This window comes from Poecile atricapillus, chromosome 31 (assembly GCF_030490865.1).
Source record: "Poecile atricapillus isolate bPoeAtr1 chromosome 31, bPoeAtr1.hap1, whole genome shotgun sequence".
NCBI classification, from domain to species: Eukaryota; Metazoa; Chordata; class Aves; order Passeriformes; family Paridae; genus Poecile; species Poecile atricapillus.
The window spans coordinates 4,164,668-4,187,694 of record NC_081279.1 but is presented as its reverse complement, the minus strand read 5'-3'; the positions used below and the strand labels follow the sequence as shown (position 1 = coordinate 4,187,694).

General features: G+C 61.9%; 1 protein-coding gene across 1 annotated transcript; it reads left to right on the top strand.

Annotated features, from left to right (window-relative positions):
- The first annotated feature begins 2,203 nt into the window (after nucleotides 1-2,203).
- Nucleotides 2,204-22,231, top strand: CLIP3 (CAP-Gly domain containing linker protein 3). The gene is made up of 14 exons (XM_058859997.1): nucleotides 2,204-2,237; nucleotides 3,099-3,239; nucleotides 5,032-5,171; nucleotides 6,925-7,018; nucleotides 9,097-9,258; nucleotides 10,333-10,451; nucleotides 12,818-13,057; nucleotides 14,586-14,721; nucleotides 16,040-16,162; nucleotides 17,321-17,449; nucleotides 17,988-18,111; nucleotides 19,257-19,321; nucleotides 20,588-20,660; nucleotides 22,152-22,231. The coding sequence occupies exons 2-14, from the start codon at nucleotides 3,107-3,109 to the stop codon at nucleotides 22,204-22,206; spliced, it is 1,593 nt and encodes a 530-aa protein (XP_058715980.1). The 5' UTR covers nucleotides 2,204-2,237; nucleotides 3,099-3,106; the 3' UTR covers nucleotides 22,207-22,231.
- Nucleotides 22,232-23,027: the final 796 nt, after the last annotated feature.

The following is a 23,027-nucleotide window of genomic DNA, read 5'->3' as shown; positions in this document are numbered from 1 at the left end:
AAAATCCCCTCAAAAGGACCCAAAATCCCCCCCGAAAGGTCCAAAATCGCCCTGAAAGGACCCAAAATCCTCTCGGAGGGGTCTTGGAACCCCCTGAAAGGACCCAAAATCCCCTGAAAGGACCCAAAATCCCCTGGGAGGGGTCGGGACCCCCCTGCAAGGACCCAAAATCCCCTCAAAAGGACCCAAAATCCCCCCCGAAAGGTCCAAAATCGCCCTGAAAGGACCCAAAATCCCCTGGGAGGGGTCGGGACCCCCCTGAAAGGACCCAAAATCCCCTGAAAGGACCCAAAATCCTCTCGGGGGGGTCTCGGACACCCCTGAAAGGACCCAAAATAATCTGGGGAGGGTCCAAAATCGCCCTGAAAGGACCCAAAATCCCCTCGGAGGGTCCGAAATCCTCTGGGAGGGGTCGGGACCCCCCTGAAAGGAGCGAAAATCCCCCCCGAAAGGTCCAAAATCGCCCTGAAAGGACCCGAAACCCCCTCGGAGGGTCCGAAATCCCCTGGGGAGGGTCCGGACCCCCCTGAAAGGACCCGAAATCCCCTGAAAGGACCCAAAATCCCCTGGGGAGGGGTCGGGACCCCCCTGAAAGGACCCGAAAGCCCCTGAAAGGACCCGAAACCCCCTCGGAGGGTCCGAAATCGCCTGGGAGGGGTCCCGGACCCCCTGAAAGGACCCGAAATCCCCTGAAAGGACCCAAAATCGCCTGGGGAGGGTCCGGACCCCCTGAAAGGACCCAAAATCCCCTGAAAGGACCCGAAATCCCCTCGGGGGGCTCTGAAGCCCCCCGGGATGAGCCTGAAGCCCCTCAGGAGGGTCCGAAGCCCCCCCTATAACCCCTATAGGCTCCCCCCCATCCCCTATAGCTCCCCATAGCCCCCATTACGTCCCCTATAGCTCACCCCACATCCCCTATAGCCCCCTATAGCTCATCCCCCATCCCCTATAGCACCCCCTATAGCCCCCATTACATCCGCTATAGCCCCTATAGCCCCCTATAGCTCTCATTACATCCCCCACATCCCCTATAGCTCACCCCACATCCCCTATAGCCCCCTATAGCCCCCCCACAGCCCCCCCACATCCCCTATAGCCCCTATAGCCCCCATTACATCCCCTATAGCCCCCTATAGCCCCCTATAGTTCATCCCCCCTCCCCTATAGCCCCCCCTATAGCCCCCATTACATCTGCTATAGCCCCTATAGCCCCCTATAGCCCCCATTACATCTGCTATAGCCCCTATAGCCCCTATAGCCCCCTATAGCCCCCATTACATCTGCTATAGCCCCTATAGCCCCCTGTAGCCCCCATTACATCCCCCACATCCCCTATAGCTCACCCCACATCCCCTATAGCCCCCCATAGCCCCCTATAGCCCCCATTACATCCCCTATAGCCCCGCCCACATCCCCCATAGCCCCCCCTACACCCCCATTACATCCCCTATAGCCCCGCCCACATCCCCTATAGCCCCTATAGCCCCCCCACATCCCTTAGAGCCCCTCTACATCCCCCATAGCCCCCCCTATAGCCCCCATTACATCCCCTATAGCTCACCCCACATCCCCTATAGCTCCCTATAGCCCCCCCCACATCCTCCCTATAGCCCCTATAACTCACCCCCATCCCCTATAACCCCCCTATATCCCCCCCCATATCCCCCCATATCCCCCTATATCCCCCCCATATCCCCCTATAGCCCCCCATATCCCCCTATATCCCCCTATAGCCCCCCATATCCCCCCCATATCCCCCCATATCCCCCCCATATCCCCCTATATCCCCCCATATCCCCCCCATATCCCCCCACATCCCCCCATATCCCCCCATATCCCCCCCTATAGCCCCCCCACATCCCCTATAGCCCCCCCCACATCCCCCACATCCCCTATAGCCCCTACATCCCCCATAGCCCCCATTACATCCCCTATAGCTCACCCCACATCCCCTATATCCCCCCCATATCCCCCCTATATCCCCCCCCACATCCCCCATAGCCCCCCCCACATCCCCCACATCCCCTATAGCCCCCATAGCCCCCATTACATCCCCTATAGCTCACCCCACATCCCCTACATCCCCCATAGCCCCCATTACATCCCCCATATCCCCCCACAGTCCCCTATATCCCCCCCATATCCCCCCCATATCCCCCCGTGGCCCCGCCCAGGCCCCGCCCCCGTCCCGCGCATGCGCAGAGCGCCGGGCCCATCCCGCGGCCGCGGACCCGCCGGTACCGGGGGAGGGGGGGGGAGGGGAGGGAGCGGAATTTGGGGAGGGGTCGGGAGCGGGGGAGGGGAGGGAGCGGAATTTGGGGAGGGGTCGGGACCGGGCGGGGCGGGGGGGGCGCTCCCGGTGCCCGCCGGCCCCGGCCCGAGCTCCCTGCGCATCCCTCGGGCCCGGTATGGGGAGGGGAGGGGAGGGGGGGAATCATCCTGACGCCCCCTCCCCAAATTCCCGCATCCCGAATCCCCCTCCCCAAATCCCCCTCCCCAAATTCCCCATCCTGAATCCCCCTCCCCAAATTCCCCCATCCCAAATCCCCCTCCCCAAATTCCCCAAATCCCCCATCCCCAAATTCCCCATCCCGAATCCCCCTCCCCAAATTCCCCAAATCCCCCTCCCCAATTCCCCCCTCCCCAAATTCCCTCATCCCAAATCCCCCTCCCCAAATTCCCCATCCCGAATCCCCCTCCCCAAATTCCCCATCCCGAATCCCCCTCCCCAAATTCCCCCATCCCAAATCCCCCTCCCCAAATCCCCCATCCCAATTCCCCCTCCCCAAATCCCCCTCCCCAAATTCCCCCATCCCAAATTCCCCCCATCCCAAATCCCCCTCCCCAAATCCCCATCCCGAATCCCCCTCCCCAAATCCCCCATCCCAAATTCCCCAAATCCCCCTCCCCATTCTCGGAGCCCCCTCCCCAAATTTTCCAAATCCCCCTCCCCAAATTCCCCATCCCCAAATCCCCCTCCCCAAATCCCCCTCCCCAAATCCCCCTCCCCTTTCCCTTTCCCCCTCTCCTCACCCGAATTGGGGAGGGGTCCGGGGGTCTCCCCACCCCCCCAGACGCCCCCCGTGCCCCCTCCCCAGGTGTGAGGATGACGAAGGAGCGCGGGGGGGACCCCCCGGCGGGGGGGGCGCCGCCCCCAGACCCCCCCAGCCCGGTGGTGGAGCGGCGCAAGAAGCCGATGGTTCACCCCGCAGCCCCCGCCCCCCTGCCCAAGGACTACGGTGAGACCCCCGCCCCAAAATGGGACCCCTCCCCTAATTCCAAAGCCCCAAAAAGGGACCCCCCTCCCCAAATTCCAGGGGCTCAAAAAGGGACCCCCCTCCCCTAATTCCAGGGGCTCAAAATGGGACCCCCTCCCCTAATTCCAGTGGCTCAGAAAGGGAGACCCCTCCCCAAATTCCAAAGCCCCATAAAAGGGACCCCTCCCCAAATTTCAGGGGCTCAAAAAGGGACCCCTCCCCTAATTCCAGGGGCTCAAAAAAGGACCCCTCCCCAAATTCCAGTGGCTCAAAAAGGGACCCCTCCCCAAATTCCAGGGGCTCAAAATGGGACCCCCTCCCCAAATTCCAAAGCCCCATAAAAGGGACCCCTCCCCAAAATCTGAAGTCTCAAAAAGGGACCCCTCCCCTAATTCCAGTGGCTCAAAATGGGACCCCTCCCCAAATTCCCAAGTCTCAAAAAGGGACCCCTCCCCTAATTCCAGTGGCTCAGAATGGGACCCCCTCCCCAAATTCCAGGGGCTCAAAATGGGACCCCTCCCCTAATTCCAGGGGCTCAAAATGGGACCCCTCCCCTAATTCCAGGGGCTCAAAATGGGACCCCTCCCCAAATTCCAGGGGCTCAAAAAGGGACCCCTCCCCTAATTCCAGTGGCTCAGAATGGGACCCCCTCCCCAAATTCCAGGGGCTCAAAATGGGACCCCCTCCCCAAATTCCAGGGGCTCAAAAAGGGACCCCCTCCCCAAATTCCAGGGGCTCAAAAAGGGACCCCTCCCCAAATTCCTGTCCTGAACTCCCAGGATCACCCCACGACCCCTCAAATTCCCCCTAAATCCCCCCTAGAACTCCCCAAACCTCGCTCAGGACCCCCCAAATCCCCTTCAGGACCCCCCAAATCCCCCTCAGGACCCTCAGGAGCCTCAAGATCCCCCCAAATCCCCCTCAGGACCCCCAAACCTCCCTCAGGACTCCCTAAATCCCCCTCAGGACCCCTCAAAGCCCCCTCAGATCCCCCCAAATCCCCCTCGGGACCCCCTAAACCCCCCCAGGACCCCTCAGAACCCCCCAAATCCCTCCCAGATCCCCCTCAGGACCCTCAAGATCACCCCAAATCCCCCTCAGGACCCCCCAAATCTCCCTCAGGACCCCCCAAATCCCCCTCAGGACCCCTCAGGAGCCTCAAGATCCCCCCCAAATCCCCCTCAGGACCCCCCAAATCCCCCTCAGGACCCCTCAGGAGCCTCAAGATCCCCCCAAATCCCCCTCGGGACCCCTCAAATCCCCCTCAGGTCCCCCCAGATCCCCTTCAGGACCCCCTAAACCCCCCCAGGACCCCTCAGAACCCCCCAAATCCCCCCCAGAACCCCCCGAATCCCCCCCAAATCCCCCTCAGAACCCCCCAAATCCCCCTCAGGACCCCCTAAACCCTCCCAGGACCCCTCAAATCCCCCCCAAATCCCCCCCAGAACCCCCCGAATCCCCCCAAATCCCCCTCAGAACCCCCTAAACCCCCCCAGGACCTCTCAGAACCCCCCGAATCCCCCCCAAATCCCCCTCAGGACCCCTCAAAGCCCCCTCAGGACCCCCAAACCTCCCTCAGAACCCCCAAATCCCCCTCAGGACCCCCCAAATCCCCCTTAGGACCCCTCAGAACCCCCCAAATCCCCCCCAAATTCCCCCCAGGATCCCCCAAATCCCCCCCAGGACCCCTCAAATCCCCCTCAGATCCCCCCAAATCCCCCCCAGGACCCCCCAAACCCCCTGAAACCCCCTCCCCAATATCCCCCCGCCCCAGCTTTCACCTTTTTCGACCCCAACGACGCGGCGTGCCGCGAGATCCTGCTGGACCCCCGCACCACGGTGCCGCAGCTCTTCGCCATCCTCCGGCAGTGGGTGCCGCAGGTGCAGCACAGCGTGGACATCATCGGCAATGAGGTGGGGCTGGGGGCTTCTGGGGGGATTTTGGGGGGTCCTGAAGGGATTTGGGGGGGTCCTGGGAGGATTTTGGGGGGATTTGGGGTGATTTTGGGGGTGTTTGGGGGGCTCCTCCGGCCGCAGGTGCAGCACAGCGTGGACATCATTGGCAATGAGGTGGGTCTGGGGGCTCCTGGGGGGATTTTGGGGGGTCCTGAGGAGTCCTGAGAGGGTCTTGAGGGGATTTTAGGGGGTCCTGGGGGGATTTTGAGGGGATTTGGGGGGAATTTGAGGGGATTTGGGGGAGTTTGGGGGGTTCCTCCGGCAGTGGGTGCCGCAGGTGCAGCACAGCGTGGACATCATCGGCAATGAGGTGGGGCTGGGGGCTTCTGGGGGGTCCTGGGGGGATTTTGGGGGGTCCTGAGGGGGTCTTGAGTGGATTTTAGGGGGTCCTGAGGGGTCCTGGGGGGATTTTGGGGGGATTTGGGGAAGTTTGGGGGGGCTCCTCCGGCAGTGGGTGCCGCAGGTGCAGCACAGCGTGGACATCATCGGCAATGAGGTGGGGCTGGGGATTTCTGGGGGGATTTTGGGGGGGTCCTGAGGAGTCCTGAGAGGGTCTTGAGTGGATTTTGGGGGGTCCTGGGGGGATTTTGGGGGGTCTTCAGGGGATTTGGGGGGGTCCTGGGGGGATTTGGGGGAGTTTGGGGGGCTCCTCCAGCAGTGGGTGCCGCAGGTGCAGCACAGCGTGGACATCATCGGCAATGAGGTGGGGCTGGGGGCTTCTGGGGGGATTTTGGGGGGTCCTGGGGGGATTTGGGGGGGTCCTGGGGGGATTTGGGGGGTCCTGGGGGGATTTTGGGGGGTCCTGAGGGGGTCTTGAGGAGATTTTGGGGGGTCTTGAAGGGATTTTTGGGGGTCCTGAGGGAGTTTCAGGATGTCCTGAGTGAATTTTGGGGGTCCCTCGGGCGTTTTTGGGGGTCCTGAGTGGATTTTTGGGGGTCCTGGGTGAATTTTGGGGTGTCTTGGGTTGATTTTGGGGTGTCCTGGATGGTTTTTGGGGGTCCCTTTGGCGTTTTTGGGGGTCCCTTTGGCGTTTTTGGGGTCCCTTGGGCGGTTTTTGGGGGTCCCTTTGGTGTTTTTGGGGGTCCCTTGGGCGTTTTTGGGGTCCCTTTGGCGTTTTTGGGGGTCCCTTGGGCGTTTTTGGGGGTCCCGAGTGGATTTTGGGGGTCCCTTTGGCGTTTTTGGGGGTCCCTTGGGCGTTTTTGGGGGTCCCAAGTGGATTTTGGGGGTCCCTTGGGGGTTTTTGGGGGTCCCTTGGGGGTTTTTGGGGGTCCCTTTGGCGTTTTTGGGGGTCCCAAGTGGATATTGGGGGTCCCTTGGGCATTTTTGGGGCTCCCGAGTGGATTTTGGGGGTCCCTTGGGCGTTTTGGGGGTCCCTTTGGTGTTTTTGGGGGTCCCTTTGGCATTTTTGGGGTCCCTTGGGCGTTTTTGGGCGTCCCTTGGGCATTTTTGGGGGTCCCTTGGGCGTTTTTGGGGGTCCCGAGTGGATTTTGGGGGTCCCTTGGGCATTTTTGGGGGTCCCTTGGGCGTTTTGGGGGTCCCTTTGGCATTTTGGGGGTCCCTTGGGCGTTTTGGGGGTCCCTTTGGCGTTTTTGGGGGTCCCTTGGGGATTTTTGGGGGTCCCGAGTGGATTTTGGGGGTCCCTTTGGCGTTTTTGGGGGTCCCGTGGGCGTTTCGGGGGTCCCCAGGTGAGCGGGAGGTGTCCCCGGGGCAGATCCTGCGCCGCGGGTGCCACGTGGACGACAGGGACGGACTGACGGACATGACCCTGCTGCACTACGCCTGCAAGGCCGGGGCCCACGGCGTGGGTGAGGGTCCCCAGCTGTCCCCAAGGTGTCCCCAAATGTCCCCAGGTGTCCCCAAGGGGTCCCCAAATGTCCCCAAGGGGTCCCCAAATATCCCCAAATGTCCTCCAGGTGTCCCCAGGTGTCCTCAAATGTCCCCAAATGTCCCCAAGTGTCCCCAAGGGGTCCCCAAATGTCCCCAGGTGTCCCCAAGTGTCCCCAAATGTCCCCAAGGTGTCCCCAAATGTCCCCAAATGTCCCCAAGGGGTCTCCAGGTGTCCCCAAGGGGTCTCCAGGTGTCCCCAAGTGTCCCCAAATGTCCCCAGGGGGTCCCCAAATGTCCCCAGGGGGTCCCCAGGTGTTCCCAAATGTCCCCAAATGTCCCCAAGGGGTCCCCAAGTGTCCCCAAATGTCCCCAGGGAGCCCCCAGGGGGTCCCCAGGTGTCCCCAGGGGGTCCCCAAATGTCTCCAGGTATCCCCAGGTTACCTCAAGGTGTCCCCAGCTGTCCCCAAGGTGTCCCCAGGTGTCCCCAAGGTGTCCCCAGGTGTCCCCAAGGGGTCTCCAGGTGTCCCCAAATGTCCCCAGGTGTCCCCAAGTGTCCCCAGGTGTCCCCAAGGGGTTCTCAGGTGTCCCCAAATGTCCCCCAGGGGGTCCCCAAGGGGTTCTCAGGTGTCCCCAAATGTCCCCAGGTGTCCCCAAGGGGTTCTCAGGTGTCCCCAAATGTCCCCCAGGGGGTCCCCAAGGGGTCTCCAGGTGTCCCCAAATGTCCCCAGGGGGTCCCCAGATGTCCTCAAATGTCTCCAGGTGTCCCCAGGTTACCTCAAGGTGTCCCCAAGGGGTCCCCAGGTGTCCCCAAGGGGTCCCCAAATATCCCCAAGGGGTCTCCAGGTGTCCCCAAATGTCCCCAAGGTGTCCCCAAATGTCCCCAGGTGTCCCCAAGGGGTTCTCAGGTGTCCCCAGGGTGTCCCCAGGTGTCCCCAAATGTCCCCAGGTGTCCCCAAATGTCCCCAGGGGGTCCCCAAGGGGTCTCCAGGTGTCCCCAAATGTCCCCAGGGGGTCCCCAGGTGTCCTCAAATGTCCCCAGGGGGTCCCCAAATGTCCCCAGGGAGTCCCCAGGTGTCCCCAAGTGTCCCCAAACGTCCCCAAATGTCCCCCAGGGGGTCCTCAGGTGTTTTCAAGGTGTCCCCAAATGTCCCCAGGTGTCCCCAAGGGGTCTCCAGGTGTCCCCAAATGCCCCCAGGTGTCCCCAAGGGGTTCTCCAGGTGTCCCCAGATGTCCCCAGGGGGTCCCCAGATGTCCTCAAATGTCTCCAGGTGTCCCCAGGTTACCTCAAGGTGTCCCCAAGGGGTCCCCAGGTGTCCCCAAATATCCCCAAGGGGTCTCCAGGTGTCCCCAAATGTCCCCAAGGTGTCCCCAAATGTCCCCAGGGGGTCCCCAAATGTCCCCAGGGGGTCCCCAAATGTCTCCAGGTATCCCCAGGTTACCTCAAGGTGTCCCCAGGTTACCTCAAGGTGTCCCCAGCTGTCCCCAAGGTGTCCCCAGGTGTCCCCAGGTGTCCCCAGGTGTCCCCAGGTGTGTTCCAGGCTGGGTTCTAGACCGGGTTCTAGACTGTTCTAGATCGGTTCTAGACTGGGTTCTAGATTGTTCTAGATCGGTTCTAGAGTGGTTCTAGATCAGTTCTAGACTCGGTTCTAGATCGGGTTCTAGACTGGGTTCCAGGTGTCCCCCAGCTGTCCCCAGGTGTCCCCAGGTGACCCCAGGTGACCCCAGGTGTCCCCAGGTGTGTCTCAGGTATCCCCAGGTGTCCCTCCCCTGTCCCCAGGTGTCCCCAGGTGTCCCCAGGTGTCCCCAGGTGTCCCCAGGTGTGTCCCCAGGTGTCCCTCACCTGTCCGTCTGTCCCCAGGTGACCCCGCGGCCGCTGTCCGTCTGTCCCGTGTCCCCAGGTGTCCCCAGGTGTCCCCAAGGTGTCCCCAGGTGTCCCCAGCTGTCCCCAGGTGTCCCTCACCTGTCCGTGTCCCCAGGTGACCCCGCGGCCGCTGTCCATCTGTCCTGTGTCCCTCACCTGTCCCCAGGTGTCCCTCACCTGTCCGTCTGTCCCCAGGTGACCCCGCGGCCGCTGTCCGTCTGTCCACGCGCCTGCTGGCCCTGGGTGGTGACGCGGGGCTGCGCAGCCGCTGGACGCACATGAACGCTCTGCACTACGCCGCCTACTTCGACGTCCCCGAGCTCATCCGCACCCTGCTGCGCGCCGCCGCACCCCGAGGTGAGCAGAGACCCCCCCATATCGCGATAGGGACCCTCATGTCGCGATAGGGACCCCCATGTCGCGATAGGGACCCCGAAACCCCCCCGGGGAGGGTGGGGACAGTGACCCCCCCTCGACGTCCCCGAGCTCATCCGCACCCTGCTGCGCGCCGCCGCGCCCCGAGGTGAGCAGGGATATCGCGATAGGGACCCCCGTATCGCGACAGAGCCCCCCAGGAACCCCGAAACCCCCTGGGGAGGGCAGGGACAGTGACCCCCCCTCGATGTCCCTGAGCTCATCCGCACCCTGCTGCGCGCCGCCGCGCCCCGAGGTGAGCAGGGACCCCCCCATATCGCGATAGGGACCCCCATGTCGTGATAGGGACCCCGAAACCCCCCGGGGAGGGAGGGGACAGTGACCCCCCCTCGATGTCCCCGAGCTCATCCGCACCCTGCTGCGCGCCGCCGCACCCCGAGGTGAGCAGGGATATCGCGATAGGGACCCTCATATCGCGATAGACCCCCCCAGGAACCCCGAAACCCCCCGGGGAGGGAGGGGACAGTGACCCCCCCTCGATGTCCCCAAGCTCATCCGCACCCTGAGGTGAACAGGGACCCCCCCCATATCGCGATAGGGACCCCCATGTCACGATAGACCCCCCTGTATTGGGATCCCCCATCCCATTTTTGGGGTGCCCCGTGCCTCAGTTTCCCCTCTCTTTCCCCGCTGTTTTCGATGCGCGTGCCTCAGTTTCCCCCGAGGTTTTTTTTTTCGATATCCCCCGGGGTTTTTCTGATATCCCCCGGATTTTTTTTTGGGATCCCTCGGGGTTTTTTGGGATTCCCCCACCCCCCTCCACCCCGTTTTTGGGGTACCCCGTGCCTCAGTTTCCCTCTCCCCGCTGTTTTCAATGCGCGTGCCTCAGTTTCCCCCGAGGTTTTTTTTCCGATATCCCCCGGGGTTTTCCGATATCTCCCGGGTTTTTTTGGGATCCCCCGGGGTTTTTCGGTATCCCCGTTTTTTTGGGGACCCCCACCCAGTTTTGGGGACGCTCCTGTGCCTCAGTTTCCCCCTTTTTTTTTTACCTCACAGTCCTGCACTCGACCTGCAGCGATTTCAGCCACGGCACCGCCCTGCACATCGCGGCCTCCAACCTGTGCCTGGGGGCCGTGCGATGCCTCCTGGAGCACGGGGCCGACCCCGCCCTGAGGGTACCGGGCCTTTTTTGGGGCTTTTTGGGGCTTTTAGGAGGATTTTGGGGTTTTTTTTGGGGACTTTGGGGTTGAGGTTTGGGGCTGTGCGCGGCCTCCTGGGGCCGATCCCACCCTGAGGGTGCGGGGGGGTTTTGGGGGTTTTATGGGGAATTTTGAGGGGTTTTGGGGGTTTTTGAGGGGTTTTGGGGGGTTTTATGGGGATTTTGGGGGGTTTTATGGGGATTCTGGGGGGTTTTATGGCGATTTTGGGGTTGAGGTTTGGGGCTGTGCGCGGCCTCCTGGAGCTGATCCCGCCCTGAGGGTGCGGGGGGGTTTTGGGGGTTTTATGGGGAATTTTGAGGGGTTTTGTGGGTTTTTGAGGGGTTTTGTGGGTTTTTGAGGGGTTTTGGGAGGGGTTTATGGGGATTTTGGGGGGTTTTGGGAGGATTTTGGGGTTTTTTTGGGGGATTTTGGGGTTGAGGTTTGGGGCTGTGCGCGGCCTCCTGGGGCCGATCCCACCCTGAGGGTGCGGGGGGGTTTTGGGGGTTTTATGGGGAATTTTGAGGGGTTTTGTGGGTTTTTGAGGGGTTTTGTGGGTTTTTGAGGGGTTTTGGGAGGATTTTGGGGTTTTTTTTGGGGATTTTGGGGTTGAGGTTTGGGGCTGTGCGCGGCCTTCTGGGGCCGATCCCGCCCTGAGGGTACCGGGGCTTTTGGGCAGTTTTTGGGGGTTTTATGGGGATTTGTGAGGGGTTTTGTGGGGTTTTTGAGGGGTTTTGGGGGGTTTTATGGGGATTTTGGGGGGTTTTGGGAGGATTTGGGGTTTTTTTTGGGGATTTTGGGGTTGAGGTTTGGGGCCGTGCGCGGCCTCCTGGAGCCGATCCCACCCTGAGGGTGCGGGGTGGTTTTGGGGGTTTTATGGGGATTTGTGAGGGGTTTTGTGGGTTTTTGAGGGGTTTTGGGGGGGTTTATGGGGATTTTGGGGGGTTTTGGGAGGATTTGGGGTTTTTTGGGGGGGATTTTGGGGTTGAGGTTTGGGGCTGTGCGCGGCCTCCTGGGGCCGATCCCGCCCTGAGGGTACCGGGGTTTTTGGGGGGTTTTGGGCGGTTTTTGGGGGTTTTATGGGGATTTTTGAGGGGATTTTTGGGTTTTTGACGGGTTTTGGGGGATTTTTGAGGGGTTTTGGGGGGTTTTATGGGGATTTGAGGAGGTTTTATGGGGTTTTTTTTGGAGAGTTTGGGGCCGTGCGCTGCCTCCCGGAGCGCGGGGCCGATCCCGCCCTGAGGGTACGGGGAGGTTTTGGGGTTTTTTTTAGGGGTTTTTGGGTTTTTGGGGGGTTTTATGGGATTTTTGAGGGGTTTTGGGGGATTTTTGAGGAGTTTTGGGGGGTTTTATGGGGATTTGAGGGGGTTTTATGGGGGTTTTTTGAGGGAGTTTGAGGCCGTGCGCTGCCTCGTGGAGCGCGGAGCCGACTCCGCCCTGAGGGTACGGGATGGGGCGGGTTGAGTTTTTTGGGGGATTTTGGGGTTTATTTTTGGTTTCTTTGGGTTTTATGCGGATTTTTGAGGGGTTTTATAGGTTTTTGGGGGGATTTCGGGGCGTTTTATGGGGATTTAAGGGGGTTTTATGGGGATTTTTGGGGAGGTTTTGTCGGAGTTTGGGGCCGTGCGCTGCCTCCTGAAGCGCGGGACCGATCCCGATCCCGCCCTGAGGGTACGGGCGGGGTTTTGGGGGTTTTATGGGAATTTTTGAGGGGTTTTGTGGGGTTTTGAGGGGTTTTATGGGTTTTGGGGGGATTTTTGAGGGGTTTTAGAGGTTTTTATGGGGTTTTTGGGAGGAATTTGTCGGAGTTTGGGGCCGTGCGCTGCCTCCTGAAGCGCGGGGCTGATCCCGATCCCGCCCTGAGGGTACGGGCGGGGTTTTGGGGCATTTTGGGGGGTTTTATGGGGATGTTTGAGGGGTTTTATGGGTATTTTTGAGGGGTTTTGTGGGTTTTAGGGGATTTGGGGGGGGAATTTGGCGGGGTTTGTGATCGTGCGCGGCCTCCTGGAGCACGGGGCCGATCCCGATCCCGCCCTGAGGGTACGGGCGGGGTTTTGGGCGGATTTTTGGGGAAAATCGGAGGATTTGGGGGGTCCTGAGGGGGTTTTGGGAGTCCTGTGGACACAGTGGGTTTTTCTGAGGATTTTTGAGGTTGTCCTGAGGACACACTGTGTTTTTCTGGAGAAGTTCTGTGCCTCCCTGAAGATTTTTGGACCTTCCTGGCTATCCTCACCCCCATCCCAAGAACGCATTCTGACTTCCAAAACGACTCCTAACACCACCAAACCCTTTTTTTAGAGGACACCCCCCTTTGTGACACATCCCCCGTTGTGTGTCCCCCCCAGAACAGCAAAGGGCAGGTGGCGGCCGAGGTGGTTCCAGACCCCACGGACATGGCCCTGGACAGGGCTGAGGCGGCCGAGGCTGCGCGGGAGCTGCGGCGGCTGCTGCTGGACGCGGTTCCTCTGAGCTGCAGCCTGCCCCGTGTCACCCTGCCCAACTACGACAACCTGCCCGGCACGCTGATGCTGCTCTGCCTGGGGCTGCAGCTGGGGGACAGGGTGCGCCTGCTGGACAGCGGAAAGGTGGGGTACCTGTGGCACCTGTGTGTCACCTGTGTGATCCTAAAGCCACCCTGTGTCACCCCAAACCCACCGTGTGCCACCCCTGTGTCACCTGTGTCATCCTAAACCCACCCCAAACCCACCCTGTGTCATCCCAAACCCACCTTGTGCAACCCCTGTGTTACCTGTGTTATCCCAAATCCACCCCAAACCCACCCTGTGCCACCTGTGTCATCCTAAACCCACCCTGTGCCACCCCTGTGTCACCTGTGTGATCCTAAACCTACCCCAAACCCACCCTGTGTCACCTGTGTCATCCTAAACCCACCCTGTGTCATCCCTGTGTCACCTGTGCCATCCCAAACTGACCCTGTGTCATCCTAAACCCACCCTGTGCCACCCCTGTGTCAGCTGTGTCACCCCAAGCACCACCTGTGTCACCCCTGTGTCACCCCAAGCCTGCCCCGTGTCACCCTGCCCAACTATGACAACCTGCCCGGCACGCTGATGCTGCTCTGCCTGGGGCTGCAGCTGGGGGACAGGGTGCGCCTGCTGGACAGCGGAAAGGTGGGGTCTTTGTGTTACCTGTGTCACCCTAAAGCCATCCTGTGTCACCCCTGTGCCACCTGTGTTATCCTAAACCCACCCCAAACCCACCGTGTGTCATCCCAAACCCACCCTGCGTCACCTATGTCACCCTTGTGTCACCTGTGTCACCCTAAACCTACCCCAAACCCACCCTGTGTCACCCTAAACCCACCTTGTGTTACCTGTGAAGGATTTGGGTTATTTTAGGGTCAGTTTTGGGGTTCAGGGGGTGTTTTTGGGGGTTCAGGTGTCACCCAGGTGTGTCCCCTGCCCACGTGGGGACGCTCAGGTTCTGTAAGGCTGGGATTTGGGGTGGGATTTTGGGGTTTTGGGTTTTTTGAAGGATTGGGATTTTTTGTGAAGGATCAGGGTTATTTTTGGGGATGTTTTGGGGTTCAGGGGGTGTTTTTGGGGGTTCAGGTGTCACCCAGGTGTGTCCCATGCCCAGGTGGGGACGCTCAGGTTCTGTGGCACCACGGCCTTTGCTGGGATTTGGGGTGGGATTTTGGGGTTTTGGGTTTTTTGAAGGATTGGGTTTTTTCTGAAGGATTTGGTTTATTTTTTGGGGATGTTTTGGGTCAGTTTTGGGGTTCAGGTGTCACCCAGGTGTGTCCCCTGCCCAGGTGGGGACGCTCAGGTTCTGTAAGGCTGGGATTTGGGGTGGGATTTTGGGGTTTGGGGTTTTTTGACCGATCAGGGTTATTTTTTGGGATGTTTTGGGGTTCAGGGGGTGTTTTTGGGGGTTCAGGTGTCACCCAGGTGTGTCCCCTGCCCAGGTGGGGACGCTCAGGTTCTGTGGCACCACGGCCTTGGCTGGGATTTGGGGTGGGATTTGGGATTTGGGGTTTTTTGAAGGATTGGGTTTTTTTGGGAAGGATCAGGGTTATTTTTTGGGGATGTTTTGGGGTTCAGGGGGTCAGTTTTGGGGTTCAGGTGTCACCCAGGTGTGTCCCCTGCCCAGGTGGGGACGCTCAGGTTCTGTGGCACCACGGCCTTTGCCAGCGGTCAGTGGGCGGGGGTGGAGCTGGACGAGCCCGAGGGGAAGAACGACGGCAGCGTGGGGGGGGTCCGCTACTTCATCTGCCCCCCCAAACAGGGTACGGGACCCCCGGGACCCCCGGGACCCCCGGGACATCCTGGGGGCGGGGCCGGGACCCCCCGGGACCCCCTGGGACCCCCAGGACACCCCTGGGGGTGGGGCTGGGACCCCCGGGACACCCTGGGGGTGGGGCTGGGACCCCCGGGACCCCCGGGACACCCTGGGGGTGGGGCTGGGACCCCCGGGACCCCCGGGACACCCTGGGGGAGGGGCCGGGACCCCCGGGACACCCTGAGGGAGGGGCTGGGACCCCTGGGGGCGGGGCTGGGACCCCTGGGGGGCAGGGCTGGGACCCCCTGGGACCCCCAGAACCCCCTGGGACCCCCGGGATCTCCTGGGGGTGGGGCTGGGATCTCCTGGGGTCGGGGCTGGGACCCCCAGAACCCCCTGGGACCCCCCGGGATCCCCTGGGGGAGGGGCTGGGGGAGGGGGAATCCCCTGGGGGTCTTCCCTGGGGTTTTTCTGGGGTGGGGGGAGATCTCTGTCCCTGGGTTGGACTGGTTTAGACTGGTTCATACTGGTCTGGACTGGGTCAGACTGGGTTGGACTGGTTCAGACTGGTCTGGACTGGGTCAGACTGGGTTGGACTGGTTCATACTGGTCTGGACTGGGTCAGACTGGGTTGGACTGGTTTAGACTGGTCTGGACTGGGTCAGACTGGGTTGGACTGGTTCATACTGGTCTGGACTGGGTCAGACTGGGTTGGACTGGTTCAGACTGGTCTGGACTGGGTCAGACTGGGTTGGACTGGTTCAGACTGGTCTGGACTGGGTCAGACTGGATTTGACTGGTTCAGACTGGTTGATACTGGTCTGGACTGGGTCAGACTGGGTTGCACTGGTCTGTACTGGTTTATGGTGGTCCATACTGGTCTGTACTGGTCCCTACCAGTCCATACTGGTTTGTACTGGTTTATACTGGTCTGTACCAGTCCATACTGGTTCATACTGGTCTGTACGGTCTCTACCGGCCTTTGCTGGTTTATGCTGGTCTGTTCTGGTTTATACTGGTCTATACTGGTCTATACTGGTCCATACTGGCTTATACTGGTCCGTACTGGTTTATACTGGTCTGTACTGGTTTATACTGGTCCGTACTGGTTTATGCTGGTCTGTACTGGTTTGTACTGGTCTGTACTGGTCTATACTGGTCCATACTGGTTTATACTGGTCCGTACTGGTCTATACTGGTCCATACTGGTTTATACTGGTCCGTACTGGTCTATACTGGTCCATACTGGTTTATACTGGTCCGTACTGGTTTATACTGGTCTATACTGGTCTGTACTGGTTTATACTGGTCCGTACTGGCCGCAGGCATCTTCGCCTCGGTGTCCAAGATCTCCAAGGCCGAGGAGCAGCCCCCGGCGCCGTCGCCCCCCCCGAGCCCCCCGGGACCCCCGGCCCGAGCCCCCCACAAATCCCGCAAGGACAAGAGAGGTACAGACCCCTCCCCAAAAAAATCCAGGGGACCCCTCCCCAAAAAAATCCAGGGGACCCCTCCCCAAAAAAATCCAGGGGACCCCTCCCCAAAATCCAGGGGACCCCTCCCCAAAATCCAGGGGACCCCTCCCCAAAAAAATCCAGGGGACCCCTCCCCAAAATAATCCAGGGGACCCCTCCCCAAAATCCAGGGGACCCCTCCCCAAAAAAATCCAGGGGACCCCTCCCCAAAAAATCCAGGGGACCCCTCCCCAAAATCCAGGGGACCCCTCCCCAAAATCCAGGGGACCCCTCCCCAAAAAAATCCAGGGGATCCCTCCCCAAAATCCAGGGGACCCCTCCCCAAAATCCAGGGGACCCCTCCCCAAAAAATCCAGGGGACCCCTCCCCAAAAAAATCCAGGGGACCCCTCCCCAAAAAATCCAGGGGACCCCTCCCCAAAAAAATCCAGGGGACCCCTCCCCAAAATCCAGGGGACCCCTCCCCAAAACCCAGGGGACCCCTCCCCAAAAAAATCCAGGGGACCCCTCCCCAAAAAAATCCAGGGGACCCCCTGAACACCCCCCAAAGTCCAGGGGACCCCCCCCCCAAAAAATGCAGGGGACCCCTCCCCTAATTTTGGGGTCATTTCGACACCCCCTCCCCAAAGCCGGGGTCACCTAAAATCCCCCAAGGGGTGGGCGGGGCTGGGTGTGGTCCCTATGACGCCACAGGCTCCTGGGGTGGGCGTGGCCGGGGTGGGCGTGGTCAGGGCGTGGTCCTGTGACGTCACAGGCTCCCGGAAGCGCGGCAGGGCGTGGCTGGGGTGAGGTGGGTGTGGTCAGGGCGTGGTCCTGTGACGTCACAGGCTCCCGGAAGCGGGGTGGGCGTGGTTGGGGTGGAGTGGGTGTGGTCAGGGCGTGGTCCTGTGATGTCACAGGCTCCTGGGGTGGGCGTGGCCAGGGTGGGTGTGTCAGGGCGTGGTCCTGTGACGTCACAGGCTCCCGGAAGCGCGGCGGGGCGTGGCTGGGGTGGGGTGGGTGTGGTCAGGGCGTGGTCCTGTGACGTCACAGGCTCCCGGAAGCGCGGCGGGGCGTGGCTGGGGTGGGTGTGGCTGGGCTGGAGTGGGTGTGGCCGGGGTGGGCGTGGTCAGGGCGTGGTCCTGTGACGTCACAGGCTCCCGGAAGCGCGGCGGGGCGTGGCTGGACCGCGAGGGCCGGCGCGTGGCCCCGGGGGACGCGGTGCTGGTGGCCGGACAGCGCCAGGGCCGAGCCCGGTTCTACGGACGCACCGACTTCGCCCCCGGTGAGAGCCGGGACCCCCCCCCAAATGGGACCCCTGACCCAAATGGGACCCCTGACCCAAATGGGACCCCCCCCAAATGGGACCCCCCCCAAATGGGACCCCTGACCCAAATGGGATCCCTGACCCAAATGGGATCCCCGACCCAAATGGGACCCCTGACCCAAATGGGACCCCTGACCCAGATGGGACCCCTGACCCAAATGGGACCCCCCACCCAAATGGGATCCCCACCCCAAATGGGACCCCTGACCCAAATGGGACCCTCTGAGAACCCCCCAGGACCCCTCTGAGACCCCCCTGGGACCTCCATGGGTTGGGGAACCCCCCGAGACCCCTTTGAGACCCCCTTGGGAATCCCCAGGACCCTCTGAGACCCCCCCATCTCCTCCCTGTGTCCCCCCAATGTCCCCTCAATGTCCCCCAATGTCCCCAATGTCCCCCGATGTCCCCGATGTCCCCGATGTCCCCAATGTCCCCAATGTCCCCAGTGTCCCCCAATGTCCCCCCAGTGTCCCCAATGTCCCCTCGCTGTCCCCAGGGTACTGGTTCGGGGTGGAGCTGGACTCAGCGGGGGGCAAACACGACGGCTCCGTTTTCGGGGTGCGCTACTTCACCTGTCCCCCCAAACACGGCGTCTTCGCACCCCCCTCCCGCGTCCAGAGGTACCAGGGGACACTGGGGACACCTTGGGGACACCTTGGGGACATTGGGGACATCATTGGGGACATCATTGGGGGGCATTGGGGGACATGGGGACATCACTGGGGACGTGGTTACTTCACCTGTCCCCCCAAACACGGCGTCTTCGCACCCCCCTCCCGCGTCCAGAGGTACCAGGGGACACTGGGGACACCTTGGGGACATTGGGGACACCTTGGGGACATCATTGGGGGGCATTGGGGACATTGGGGACATCACTGGGGACATGGTTACTTCACCTGTCCCCCCAAACACGGCGTCTTCGCACCCCCCTCCCGTGTCCAGAGGTACCAGGGGACATTGGGGACACCTTGGGGACATTGGGGGGACATTGGGGACACATTGGGGACATCACTGGGGGGCATTGGGGGACATGGGGACATCACTGGGGCATGGTTACTTCACCTGTCCCCCCAAACACGGCGTCTTCGCACCCCCCTCCCGCGTCCAGAGGTACCGGGGGACATTGGGGACACCTTGGGGACATTGGGGACACCTTGGGGACATCACTGGGGGGCATTGGGGACATTGGGGACATCACTGGGGATATTGGGGGGATTGGGGGACATGGGGGGCACATTGGGGACATCATGGGGGACATTGGGGACATCATTGGGGACATCATGGGGGACATTGGGGGACATGGGGACATCATTGGGGACATCATGGGGGACATTGGGGACATTGGGGACATCATTGGGGACATTGGGGACATCACTGGGAACACTGGGGGGACATTGGGGACATCACTGGGGATATTGGGGGGATTGGGGGACATGGGGGGCACATTGGGGACATCATGGGGGACATTGGGGACATCATTGGGGACATTGGGGACATCACTGGGAACACTGGGGGGACACTGGGGACATCATTGGGGACACTGGGGACATGGGGGGCACATTGGGGACATCATGGGGGACATTGGGGTGACATTGGGACGATTGGGGGACATGGGGACACGGGGGGACACGGTGACATTGGGGACATTGAGGGGACACAGGGATGGAGGGGACACTGAGGTCCGGGGGGGTCACAGGGGGGGTCACAGGTGACACCGTGGTGACACCGTGGTGACACCGTGGTGTCCCCGTGTCCCCCCACCCAGGGTCGGGGGTCCCAAGGAGGAGCCCGGGGACGGCGGCTCCGAAAAGAAGGCGGAGCCAGTCACAGGTGAGGGGGCGGGGCAGGGCAGTGATTGACAGGTGGGTGGGGCAATGACAGATGGGTGTGGCAGTGATTGACAGGTGGGTGGGGCAGTGATTGACAGGTGGGTGGGGCAGTGATTGACAGGTGGGTGGGGCAGTGATGGGTGTGGCAGTGATTGACAGGTGGGTGTGGCAGTGATTGACAGGTGGGTGGGGCAGTGATTGACAGGTGGGTGGGGCAGTGATGGGTGGGACAGTGACAGGTGGGCAGGGAAGTGATTGACAGGTGGGTGGGGCAGTGATGGGTGGGGCAGTGATTGACAGGTGGGCAGGGCAGTGATTGACAGGTGGGCAGGGCAGTGATTGACAGGTGGGTGGGGCAGTGATTGACAGGTGGGCGGGGCATGGTTGTCACTGCTGATTGGCTGCTGAGGGTGACGTGACCGTGTCCCCCCGGTGTCCCCTCATTGTCCCCCCGGTGTCCCCTCATGTCCCCTCAATGTCCCCCCGGTGTCCCCTCAATGTCCCCCTGGTGTCCCCTCAATGTCCCCCCGGTGTCCCCTCAATGTCCCCCCGGTGTCCCCTCAATGTCCCCTGGTGACCCCTGTCCCCCCGGTGTCCCCTCATTGTCCCCCTGGTATCCCCTCATGTCCCCCTGTTGTCCCCTCATGTCCCCTCAATGTCCCCCCGGTGTCCCCTCAATGTCCCCCCGGTGTCCCCTCATGTCCCCTCAATGTCCCCCCGGTGTCCCCTCATGTCCCCTCAATGTCCCCCCGGTGTCCCCTCATTGTCCCCCTGGTATCCCCTCATGTCCCCCTGTTGTCCCCTCATGTCCCCTCAATGTCCCCCCGGTGTCCCCTCAATGTCCCCCCGGTGTCCCCTCATGTCCCCTCAATGTCCCCCCGGTGTCCCCTCAATGTCCCCTGGTGTCCCCTCAATGTCCCCTGATGTCCCCCTGGTGTCCCCTCAATGTCCCCCCGGTGTCCCCTTAATGTCCCCCCGGTGTCCCCTCATGTCCCCTCATGTCCCCCCGGTGTCCCCTCAATGTCCCCCCGGTGTCCCCTGGTGTCCCCTGTCCCCCCGGTGTCCCCTGATGTCCCCCCGGTGTCCCCTCATGTCCCCTCATGTCCCCCGGTGTCCCCTCAATGTCCCCCCGGTGTCCCCTCAATGTCCCCCTGGTGTCCCCTCAATGTCCCCCCGGTGTCCCCTCATGTCCCCTGATGTCCCCTCATGTCCCCTGTCCCCTGATGTCCCCCCGGTGTCCCCTGATGTCCCCCCGGTGTCCCCTCAGTGTCACAGCCCAAGCGCAATTTCCCGGCCGTGCGGACCCCCAAGGACATCACATCCGAGAGCTCCTTCTCCAGGTGGGGACAGCGGGGGTGGCACTGTCACCTTGGGGGTGGCACTGTCACCGTTGGGGTGGCACTGTCACCATCCCTGTCACTGTGGGGGTGGCACTGTCACCATCCCTGTCACCGTGGGGGTGGCACTGTCACCGTGGGGGTGACACTGTCCCCATCCCTGTCACCGTGGGGGTGTCCCTGTCACTGTGGGGGTGGCACTGTCACCATCCCTGTCACCGTGGGGGTGGCCCTGTCCCCATGGGAGTGTCCCCAGGCCCTGTCCCTGTCCCCAGGCCATGTCCCCATGTCCCTGGGGGGGTGTCCCCATGTCCCCAGGCCCTGTCCCCATGTCCCTGGGGGGTGTCCCTGTCCCTGGGGGGTGTCCCTGTCCCTGGGGGGTGTCCCCATGTCCCTGTCCCCATGTCCCTGTCCCCAGGTTACTGTCCCTGGGGGGTGTCCCTGTCCCTGGGGGGAGTCCCTGTCCTTGGGGGGTGTCCCCATGTCCCCAGGCCCTGTCCCCATGTCCCCATGTCCCCATGTCCCTGTCCCCAGGTTACTGTCCCTGAGGGGTGTCCCTGTCCCTGGGGGGTGTCCCCATGTCCCCATGGCGGTGTCCCCATGTCCCCGTCCCTGTCCCCAGGTTACTGTCCCTGGGGGGGTGTCCCTGTCCCTGGGGGGTGTCCCCATGGGGGTGTCCCCATGTCCCCAGGCCATGTCCCCATGTCCCCATGTCCCTGTCCCTGGGGGGGTGTCCCCATGTCCCTGGGGGGTGTCCCCATGTCCCCAAGCCCTGTCCCCATGGGGGTGTCCCCATGTCCCTGAGGGGTGTCCCTGTCCCTGGGGGGTGTCCCCATGTCCCCCTGTCCCTGTCCCCAGGTTACTGTCCCTGGGGGGTGTCCCTGTCCCGAGGGGGTGTCCCCAAGCTGTGTCCCCATGTCCCGAGGCCATGTCCTCATGTCCCTGTCCCCAGGCCCTGTCCCCATGTCCCTGTCCCCATGTCCCTGTCCCCAGGCCATGTCCCCATGTCCCTGGGGGGGTGTCCCTGTCCCCATGGGGGTGTCCCCATGTCCCCAGGCCCTGTCCCCAGGCCACGTCCCCATGTCCCTGGGGGGTGTCCCTGTCCCCATGGGGGTGTCCCCATGTCCCTGGGGGGTGTCCCCATGTCCCCATGCGGGTGTCCCCATGTCCCTGAGGGGTGTCCCTGTCCCTGGGGGGTGTCCCCAGGCCCTGTCCCCATGTCCCTGGGGGGGTGTCCCCATGTCCCTGGGGGGTGTCCCCATGTCCCCAAGCCCTGTCCCCAGGCCACGTCCCCATGTCCCCATGTCCCTGGGGGGTGTCCCCATGTCCCCAGGCCCTGTCCCCTGTCCCTGTCCCCAGGCCCTGTCCCCATGTCCCTGGGGGGTGTCCCTGTCCCTGGGGGGGTGTCCCCATGTCCCTGTCCCCCTGTCCCCATGTCCCCAGGCCCTGTCCCCATGTCCCCATGTCCCCATGTCCCCCTGTCCCTGTCCCCAGGTTACTGTTCTGCTGCTGGTTCCCGTGGATGCTCCGGGCCGAGATGCAGTCCTAACCCCCCTCCCCTCCCCCACCCCGCCTCCCCTCCCCCACCCAGTGCCTTGGTGCCCCTCCCCCACCCGGGGAGACCTGATGTGACCCCTCCCCTCCCCCCCAAAATCCTGTCCCCTCCCCCCCAAATCCTGTCCCCTCCCCCCCTTGTCCCGGGCTGTTCATTCCGGAACCTTCTGCACTGGGTGGGGGGGCTTCGGGTGTGGCCCCTCCCCCAAATTTGGGGCCAAATCTGTCGAAAACAGCGATGGGGGAGGGGCCAGACCCCCCAAAAATCCCAAATTTGGGGTCAAACCCCCCCAAAAATCCCAAATTTGGGTCAATAACAGCGATGGGGGAGGGGCCAGACTCCCCAAAAATCCCAAATTTGGGGTCAAACCCCCAAAAAAAATCCCAAATTTGGGGTCAAACCCCCCCAAAATCCCAAATTTGGGGTCAAACCCCTCCAAAAATCCCAAATTTGGGGTAAAATCTGTCAATAACAGCGATGGGGGAGGGGCCAGACCCCCCAAAAATCCCAAATTTGGGGTCAAACCCCCAAAAAAATCCCAAATTTGGGGTCAAACCCCCCCAAAATCCCAAATTTGGGGTCAAACCCCTCCAAAAATCCCAAATTTGGGGTAAAATCTGTCAATAACAGCGATGGGGGAGGGGCCAGACCCCCCAAAAATCCCAAATTTGGGGTCAAACCCCTCCAAAAATCCCAAATTTGGGGTCAAATCTGTCGATAACAGCGATGGGGGAGGGGCCAGACCCCCCAAAATCCCAAATTTGGGGTCAAACCCACCAAAAATCCCAAATTTGGGGTAAAATCTGTCGATAACA